At 37.9% G+C, this 10,780-nt stretch overlaps 1 protein-coding gene across 1 annotated transcript in view; it reads right to left on the bottom strand.

Moving 5' to 3' along the window:
• Positions 1-290: 290 nt before the first annotated feature.
• il34 (interleukin 34) overlaps positions 291-10,780 on the bottom strand; it is a 30,905-nt gene continuing 20,415 nt past the window's right edge. Inside the window, exons 6-7 of the mRNA XM_053319055.1 lie at positions 9,114-9,297; positions 291-2,561 (exon numbers count right to left, since the gene is read on the bottom strand). Coding sequence (XP_053175030.1) covers positions 2,503-2,561; positions 9,114-9,297 — 243 coding nt within the window. The 3' untranslated portion in view covers positions 291-2,502. The remainder of the gene's footprint in view (positions 2,562-9,113; positions 9,298-10,780) is intronic.

Here is a 10,780-nt window from a genome sequence, read left to right as displayed (position 1 = left end):
TTCTGTCAATGTGGGCAATACTGTCAAAGTATGTTTGCCATGTTGTTTGTGATAAAGGCTGATTTTTCAATGGACCTTAAACATGGCACTGACTGGGGCTGCAAAGCTGATTTTTTTTGGGACCAGGGATAAAAGTATATGCCACAACAAAATCCAGCTAAAGGACCATACCATACCATAACATCAGTGTTCTATCAGTTGCAATCCTATTTTTTTCTCAGTCATTTCTCATGCTATGTTTATTTGAACTGCTTGTCCTAATGTTTCTCCCATGCATTATGTAGGGTATGCGTTTTTTTGGTGCTGTTGTGTACCTGTATATCCCATTCAAACATTTTTTTGGTCATATTACGTTAAAAACATGAAGTCGACTTGCCCTAATGTTTCAGTTTCAGGTGTCACAGATTTAACATTTGCATTATTTGCATTGTGTATGTAAAGAGTCTCCCAACCCAATGCATCTATTTAAGTGTAGTACCATCTCAGTACTGTATGAGATCTAGCAGATAGCCTTAGTCCCTCAAAAACCAACAATTGAATACATCTCAGAGTAGTAGTAATAGTCATAAGAAGTTAGTAACGCTGACACAACCTGACAGGCACACAGAAAAAAATGAAAGGGAATACTGATTTGCTTTGAGGTAAAAAGTCAGAATTTGTCAAAGTATAACAAAAAAATTTGAAAGTGCAACAGATATGAATATTTATAATAAGCACTGAGTGTAGCTGTGATGTTTTCCGTGGCATTTAAACATGAATTGCATTGAGTTTCAGATTTCATCTTTGCAGCTTTAGATGCTGAGATTTGTAGCTGATGATATATAACTTCGCACATTTCTAGCAAAATGTATTTCCCTCTGGCTAAATATCACAGCATTATTACATTATTACAGATTATTTATCTATTCAACTATGATGTTTGGAAATGCGTCTGGATTTGGGGCCTCGATAGTAAAGTTAACAAATGCTGACTGTGATATTACTTCATATTTGTAATGTCATCAATAGTTGCCAGGTGAAAAAAAAACAACAACAATAAAATAAAATAAAACTCATAACAGATCAACAGCAAATATAAAAAAAATGCATAGCTTGGACGGAGGGAGATGATTGTACATATCACTGTTTGTCTGGGTTCAACTCACACTTTGTGCAGGATAAACATTTAGAAAGAAATACATGGAAAAAACTTGTAAAGTAAGAAATGCATAGCCAACAACTGAAGAGGGAAGAGAAAACAGTAGTTATCAGTTTGCCTTTAGGTTTGAAGTTCAGTTAATGTACATTGCTCTAGTTCACTTATGTCTGAAAGAGGCGTTCATAGAAGTCTGGCTATGGTACAAAGTCAGCTGGATACTGAAGTTTCTCAATATAATTTCAGTCAGCCAGCTCACATGGAGTAGATTATTATTTAAATGTAGAATATGTACAGCATTAATGTTGGCGTCTAGGCTCTGACCCCGTCGCTCCCCACAAGGAAACATTGATCTCACACAGCAGTGAGTGGAGAGTGACGATAGGGGAAGATAGACTCAGAGGCAACAGGCAGATGCCGGAGTGGAGGTGAGACTTTTGAAATGCTATATGAACAGCAGCCACGATGGCAGAAAGCAAGCATGTGAGCAATGTAGCAGCAGGCATGCAGCAAAGTCTGAGCACAGCACTGACGGCTTAGATACACCGCCATGATTATAAGGGTGTGTTGGATATATGGTACAGTGAAGGAAGTATGGCATGTGAGAGGAGCAGCAGCTCAAGCTGGGCTGCCTGAACTAGCTCGCAGACGTCGCTTCATAAAAATCCAGTTTGTAGTCTCTCTTACTGCTTCTTGTTGGTCTCTGAGGTGAACCACGCAGGTCCACGGGAGCACATTGCAGGCTTTGTGGGCAGAGATTTGGCAAAGCAACACTCCAAATCATTCCAGGTGAAGTTAACCCTTTGCTGAAGAGGGAAAAGCAGCTTGCGCTGCACCCTCCTTTTTAAAGAATCCACCGTAGAAAAGAATTTATCCAATATATTGATTGTACATCAATTTAGTCACTGTATGTGAACATGAACAAATGTCTTCCAAAACTAGACTAACCAAAGTATCAAAGCATCAAGCTGAGATGCCATCAAGAGACAAATACATCAGGCTTCTTAACTGGCAGATAATGAAAAATGTGAGGAGCTTGGAGCTTTTACTGCTGATTGAGCTGTATTTAATTTTAGCAGAACCAACTATGCTCATTAAATCCCCACAAAACTACTGTAACTAAAATTTCATTCTGCTTTTGTTGATGGAGCTGCGTCAGGGTTTATGTCTTCAGCATATCATCAAGACAATCTTGACTCTCTTTGGTAGATTTGGGAAAAGACTTATTGATGTTCACATTTCAGGACTGAATTCTCTTGTTTCAGGGTGGATTGTCCTTTTCCCCCTCTCCCTGTAGCTCAAGGAAGATTATGATACTAATCCCTATTCAGTTTCAACAGGGACAACTTCACCGAGCTGGCTTCTTCTCAGCTTTCAGGCTGTAAGTCTTTCTTCCTGCCTTTCCTCCAATGAGCAACACCACAGTCTGAAAAATAGACAAGAGAAAAAATTCCATTAAACATTTACACCTTCATTCCTCACTGACTGAGCAGATTATTGAATTACTACTATAAAAACTATCATGTCACATAATGAATGTGGATCACTTTTACATATGGATATATAGAATGACCCATGGGACCAGAGTTAATTTAAGCGCAGTTTTGCTCTGAGGTTTCACCTTTCATTTTCACTCACATGCAAAGTAATTGCAGCTGTACTTGTTGAAGTATACTAAATATTGTGACTGCACCACAGAGACTTAGACCACTTAAGCAGCATGTTCAACTAATTATCATTAATTAATTATCTGGCTAGTTTCCAGACCACAGCAGACTTCCTGAAAAAGCATCTATTTTATCACATGGGCAGTTTTTATTTGATCTGCGAGCCATTTTTGACCACTCAAAATTCATTAAGTATAGATAATTTATATTGAAAACTATTCTGTATACCCTTAGATAACAGTATAATTAGCTCTACTTTGAGATTTGATGAATAGCAACGTTTAATCGCAAATGTTTTTGTTTTATACTTTTTTTTAACATTTTCTCAACATTTTGTCTTTTCTATTCCTCTTCTCACTGCTCTAATCCCAAAGCTATGCCGAAAACATTGAAACAACTAAGAGCTGAATGAACAAAGAAAAGAAAAACAAGCCTCAAACAAACTACATCGTATTCTACACATTTCAGTTAATTCCATCCATTTATCACCTCCCCTCTTTTATCCCATCTGCTCTAAATTATTCTCCATGTTTGTGTTGAAAATAAATATTACTGTAAGGAGGATGATATGGCCACTATTATTGAGTTTACACACTGCAGTTTGGCCAAATCTGCCTCCAAATTGCATTCTCCTAACCATATTTGCCTATTTGAGAGCTTTGCCAAAACATGTTTGCATGATAATGTAATGATCCGACACTATTGTTACAAAGTCTGCATTGCTTGTTGGTTTGTATGAGGCTGTTAACAGATGTAACTGTTTTATGTGGTACCAACCCTCTCCACACCACTGAGTGGCAAAATAAACTCCCACGCGTATCAAACCCGCAACCAGCTAGTCAATCTGTCACGTTCGAGCCTGATGGACTTTCCTCTGGTTTCTTTGTTCTTATAAATTCCCTTCTTATTAAATTCCTCAATCAAACAATTATTTCCTCTAAAATAACACCAGACTCAAGAAAGCCAGTGACCGAATGAAAGAGCAGGAAGTGAACCATTGCAAATGCCTTGACTTGGTTGCACACGAGGAGTTAAATGGAATCAGTGTATTATCTATATTTTGGCAAAATTAAAAGTGTTTGAATGCTTTGTCTCATGGACAGACAGGAGAAGTGAATAATAACTTTTACTGTTGTAATCCTCTGTCAATTAAAAAAAAAACAAGGCTTACCACAAAGGATAAAGATGATGAGATTTTGACAACAATATCACTTTAACATCCATATGAGACACATCATAACGGAGCACTGTTTCCTTGAGGAATGCCATGACATTGTGAGCTCCAGATGAGAAGGTCATTCAGCACACACTGTATGCTGTCATAACTAATAATGATGGATTATGTTGTGTGCGTGAGCGTAAGGCCAGGGCAGAGTAATTACAACACTTATCTGTATTAGTGAAACGTTCTGGTTTACTTCCAGCAAGCATTGCTGATTGCAACACTGCATTCCCCATCTGTGCCATTATTTTATCAATCTGTTTACAAGTTCAGTTTTTCATAAAGGTGTTTTTATTTCCATTGAGGATATATGTCTGGCAGGGCTTAGTGCACTTTTAGGACTTTTAATAAATGTAATAATAACACATTTTATTTGTATTGCACTTTACATTTCAGCAATCTCAAAGTGCTACGGAGAAGAACTTTTTTTTTTTTTAAAGTTAAAATGAGAACCTATCAAAGACATTTAATAAAATGCTTTTGTATAAAGATAGGTTTTTAGGTCTGAGAAGTAACACTAAAGTGTAGTATAAAAACCTTTGATGAATAATTCCATACAAAAATTCTTTCTTTGAGATTCATTCTGTTTATTGCTCTTAAAAAGTGTATTTAAGCTTCTTCTATAGTCCTTGTCAGGTTGGGGTCTGCAGTTCTACTTAGAGATGTAATAGATTTACTTTTAAAGGGGACGTATCATGCACATTTCTTAGTCTATTTATATCCTAGGGCTCAACTGCAATATCTTTACATGATTTACAGTTCAAAAAACCCCTGTCAATATCCTATAATGGGTCCTTTATGTAGCTCCTCAATTAAGTTCCTGTCTCTTTAAGTCCCCCTCCCGTGGAGCCCACTCTGTTCTGATTGGTTAGCTTCTGCAAGTTGCCCCTCTGCAAATATAAACAAAGCACTACATAAACAACCAGTAGAAGCAGGATTCCACTTATTTTTCTTGTCTGTAAATCTGTAAATGTTGGAGCCTGAATACGATCCAAAATACGCAAGTTGGAAAGCGTGAACAACCCGTGAAGCAAACTTAGCAACAATCTTACAAAGGCTACCAACAGGTGGCCATTTGTGGGCATGTGCAAACAATCTGACGTCACCATGAGGAGGAAGTAGAGGCAATATTATAAATAAAGTGTTGTGTAGTAGTGTTGTGATGTGTATTTGCAAAACTGTCGAGTTTTGCAAATCAAGGGTTACCATCTAGAAATGACCCTGCATGCTTTATTTGTGATATTATCTATACTTCTACGTTCTACTAAAACTTTTACTATGTCTAACATCCAACATTATGGGCCCTATTTTAACGATCTATAGCGCATGGGGTGAAGCGTGTGGTGCAAGTACCTTTGGGGCTATCCAAATCCACTTTTGCTATTTTAACGGAGGTCTAAAAGGGATGGACTTAAGTCCCCTCATTAATCATAGGCGTGTTTTGGGAGTAACACGCGGTAAACCAATCAGAGTGTCATCTCCCATTCCCTTTCATATCCAGGAGCACTGTCACTTTAGTGGATTGCTATTATAACAGCACATTTACCCAGCAATGTGTTTCTATAATATAGCATGAGTTACTTTTGCTGAAAGGAAAGTTGTCTGATGATCCGCTAACCTCACATTTAATTCATATAAAGGAAGAATATGGACATATAACCAACCAGTCTGATGAGTGTAGAGGTGTGTGTGGTTATACTGCAGCAGCCTGGTGTCATCAGCTGATTGAATAAACAGTGAGTGGCTGTGCGTAATGGCACTGTGCTCTGTGCAGCATCAGAGGCTACAGACTTTCATAGGTTGTTAGGACTGTCCACAACGGCGCTCTCCATTTTTTTACAATTAATTAAATCTGATAAATATTATGACTAACTAATATGACATGTATTTTTAATATGTTGATGTACATCATAATACGAATTCACGTTGTGGTCCTTTTATTTGTAATGTTTTGCATGTTTGTGTGCTGCTGCGCGTCCGAGTGGTAACAAGCACAGTGTCTGCGTCTATATACCCGTCTATAAAGGAGCATATTGGACTCTTGATAATGCTCCCTTAAATAACAGTAACATATGCACCAGTGACTTTAGACCTGTTTTTTTTTGTCAGTAGCTCAAACGCTTTCCTCTGCCTCAAAATAGCAATGCGCCACTAATGCGCCTGACCACACCTCATGTTGAGACCAACACGCCCATAGGTGCACAGACTGGTGCAAGTGCATTTGCTATTTAGACAACGTAGGCATAGGGCGAGAAAATGACAACTGCGCCAGGGGAAACTGAGACACATGCGCCACGCGCGCCATCCACTGTGCGCTGACCAAAAGATGGGGCCCCCATGACAGTATGAAAATAGCAGAAAATCACAGAAAGCATGATATGTCCCCTTTGCCTCTAGACGATGTCCATCTCACATTTCTTGCATTCCTCTTGACTATTAATTTGCTTGATACTTGATATACTGGCACAATATAAGCAGGGAAACATGAGCACTGCAGCAAGTGTTGTAGTTACTTGTGTATTCCAACCCTAACCACAGTGGGACAATGCCTGTTTTTACTGGACTGGAAATTGCATTGGGGATGATAATTTTCTTTAATTTTACTGACATGTAAATGACATTTATGTAGCGGACCACTGGAGTATTCTTAAAAGAGAGCGAGTTAACTTCATTTGGTACTTAGCTGATGTAATGTAATTCTGGGGTCAGTGGTGACTTTCACAGTTCCTGTAACAGTCATCTGACAGCTGCCCTATACTTATGAGTGAAAGGCATGGGAACACATGTGACTGTAAGTGCTGCACGTCACATGACAGTTTCCTGTATGATTAAATTTTGGTTAAGAAATGCAATGTGATGCACAGCACATCGGCACATGTTGCCACCTTTTTCCACACCTGTCTTCTTACGCATATCATATGTACAACATGCAGGTCTGCTGAGAGGTATTCATTTTCCAAGAATAAACATGTTTGCAGTATTTGTAAAGGGTGAACCACTCTTAAATTACCAACCAAACAACAAATAACTCAACAGCTTTAGTCCACTCTCTCAGCTGAGTAGAAGGACAGTAGTGATAGTTTTGGCTGCTGAACTGATTAGCCACAGTTTGTGTTTTCATGTGATATTTGGAGATAAATCATATAACATACAACATAAAGACAGAAACTGCTTTAAATTCTGAGTGCGATAATCTTTCTTGTGGTGGTCTGCTGGTCTAGATTAAAGCCCACATGAGGCTCATAATAGTGTTAAACTACCTCAATGTTCTGCTTTCCCTCTTGCAAACATATTACATTCCATGTCCTTCATGTTAAAGTAAGGTTCAGGTTCCTGTCCATTTAAGTAGAGCAATGTCTGGGGGGCCCCTCGTCCAGAGTGGAGGAAGGTCTCTTCAAAAACAAGTTAGATATGCCTGTCTCAGCAATCTATAAACAGCAAAAACCGGCAAAGCTGCACTATACATTTAAATATTGCTTACTTTGAATCATTTTTTTAGGGGCTTGTTATTAAATCATTAACTGAATGGCAATATTTAATATTAATCATAATCAAAGAGATATTTTATATTGTCTCAAAGTTACCACAGGGAACTTATGGAACAGTCTCATGATGCCTCTATATAACATACAGAAGCATAGACCATCAGCAGGAAGATTATTTCTATATAGTTATTCTAAATGTCTGCAACCAGGTCAAACTCCCTGTGAAATTAGATAAAATGACTTATAATGATACCACAAGGAAGCATCATAGACTACATCCAGAAATGAAGATGAATGCATGTAAAATACATCACCACAGTCCAATGCTGACAGGATTTTTAAATGTAAATAAAAACCTAACTTTGTTCTGAGTTGGGTTTCTTTTAGGAGACTGTACAATATTAAAAAGATCATAAATTTGCTTTTGTTGAAAGCAGATACAAGGGTCAACAAGGCCATATCAGACCTAATGCATACTTCTTGTGAACTGGAGCTATATCACTTCCACACCTGCTTTCAAGTACACACGCACACAAAATGAAAGACAGATGTTTTAATCCTGCTCAACAAGTAGTGATGCACACTGTTTGGAAGAAGTCACAAATGTCAACTGTCACACTCAACTAAAAATAAGGGTTATTAAAGTTAAATTGCCTGTTAAATGTCTCATTTAACAGTGTGTCAGTGTCATCAGTGTAACACACTTCTACTAAGTTAAATAGAGGTTAACATTTTATTTAACTGCTTTTTATTTATTACAGCCATTTACAGTTTGCCCATCCTCATGATTTTGATGAATTACAACAGTTTTATGATGGTTTCGTGGAACAAGCAATGAAAGTGCCATTTTGGTATTTACTATTGCTGGTGCTATGATGGAAAAGTTGTGTGTATGCGTGGGTCTATTTGTGAGTTTGGCAACAATTTTGACAAGGAGGAATTCAATAATAAGTATATGTGAGGGGTTTTTTTCTCTATGCAGATACAGTATCAGTGGTGCCACAAAAATGTGTCCAAATGCCGTGGCAAAGGCTTCGGCACGACCCAGGGCATCAAAGGCTTTACTATGCTTTGACAATAGATGCATGACATGACATAAATAATTAGAAAACATGATGGGTGTATAACTGTCTAGACTCCTGTCAACTAAATTTTGCTTATGCCACATCTCATTTCAAACTTGACTTGGTTCCTGATTGATGAATGTCCATTTGACGTGAAAAAATGCACAACCACTTGCTTCACAAAATCTTTAACCCCATATGAGACATATCATGGCCTGAGTATCTTGGCATGGCTGTTCCAAAATGTAGATGAGAAACAAATGTTAATGGACCCTTAAACATCAGGACTCCTAAGTATTGGAATGTCCGGTGTGGAGAGTTTAGACTACCTAACAGATACTATCTTAATGTTATAAAGCTATGAATCATATATTTAAAAGGCCTTTTTGTTGATTGTATTTGCTTTTACACAGCATTTGATGTGTGTGTGTTAGTGTCTGCAAATCTATTATAGTCTCATTATAAAATACAACATATTATATTTGTTCTATTGTTGGTTATAGCCTGAGGGTTTCTTCACATGTCCTATGTTATACTTACAGTCCTGGTGTGCTTCTGTGCTGTCAAAGCAGTCACTGAAGAGGCAGAGCATGGTGTGGCAGAAGTTATCCAGAAGAAATTTTGGAGTAACAAATCGCCAGCTGGACTCTGGCACTCTGTTAGGCTCTTCTGTTAAATGATCCCAAATTTCTGCGATAGTCTCTGGAAGATCGTCGTCACACACCTGGACACACACACACACACACAAACCATAGACACAACTCGGTAAGTTGATTGTACTTTGCATCTGAACATGTCAATATCTGAGGAGAAACTTATTTTTACACCTAATCTGCAACATATAAACTCTGCAACATGTGGTTATTTCTTCTCCTGGACATTCTAACACATTTCAGTAATCAAAACTCACAGATTTATTTGCAATTTGCAAGCCACAATCATTTGTGAAATGTGACACTGCTACTATTTTTGATCTACGTATAAGTAGAGCTCGCAAATTGCTTTTATGAAACATGTAACATTAAAAAAGATTTAACGTTAGTATTCCAGCACTGGATATTTATTGCTGTTATACAAGGTCAATATGCACAAGACATATGACTTGATGAAAAAAGCACAAAGCCTCTCTGTGCTGTGGAAAAAGCAAGATTGGTTGCCAATAGATGCCCAATAGATGCTTTTAGCACATAATGCTGTCAAGTGCCCAGGCTGAACTATGCAGTCTATGGTCTGTCTGAGGGTTGATGCCTTACATCAGCCTATATCCAGGGTTTCCACAAAGCTTACAAAACATTGTGTATGTAGTTGTTGGTCTTTAGGTTCTATTTGCTTTCTGTTTTCAGTTGCATAATCACCTGGCAACAATATTTGTGCACCCACCAGCATGAGACCAACCCCTTGTTCAACGTTACTGAGGGCATTGTAACTAAAACAAAGTCGACATTGTATTATTTTTACAGGATTCCAATTCTCTATTTCAGCCTTTCTCTGAACTGTGGGCTGCTAGAAGGTCCACCAGTGGGAGGCAGAGGTCCTGCCATATAGTTGGAATTTTTCTTTTGTAATTTACAAAGCTAGGTATTATGTGTAAATGTGCTCAAGAATTCACACACAAAAAAACATCAAATCAAAATGCATAATTTCAATGACCAGTTATTGTGTTTTACCACTGTTAGCTAGCTAGCGTTCCCTTGGATGCAGTAACATAAAACAGATTGCTTTTGAAATGAAAAGGTTATGTGGAGAGTTATGTAGGGTTGTTGGTATTATGTTAGCTAGGCTAATGTTACATCTGACATGTCCAACCACCGTGTTTAACTATATATTTTTTAACAGTTATGAGTTGACTGACCTTAACAATGCCGCTATATTGTTTGTTTTTGGCCCCTTGCACACATTGTTGTCACAGAATGAACAATGACCATTCCAGTCCCCCTAAAACATGATTCAACAGCTTTTGGTGCATTCTAACATTGTATCAGAAACGAGGCCACTCTGTACTGAAGGTATCAGTTGAAGTAGCAAGCAATTCACTGATATGTTTATTAGATATATTTAATCAACACAATACTACCCTAATCAGCTGAAAAGAAAATATGTTCTCCAAGAATACAGACGAAGAGGCAATCTATACAATCACTTCTTTCATGAATTATTGGAACCACATCACTCAGAGACATGGTTCAATCAGACTCAGTGATAACATA

This window comes from Scomber japonicus, chromosome 5, assembly GCF_027409825.1.
Source record: "Scomber japonicus isolate fScoJap1 chromosome 5, fScoJap1.pri, whole genome shotgun sequence".
Lineage (NCBI taxonomy): Eukaryota > Metazoa > Chordata > Actinopteri > Scombriformes > Scombridae > Scomber > Scomber japonicus.
Note: the sequence above shows the minus strand (reverse complement) of the source record. Positions and strands in the feature narration are given on the sequence as shown.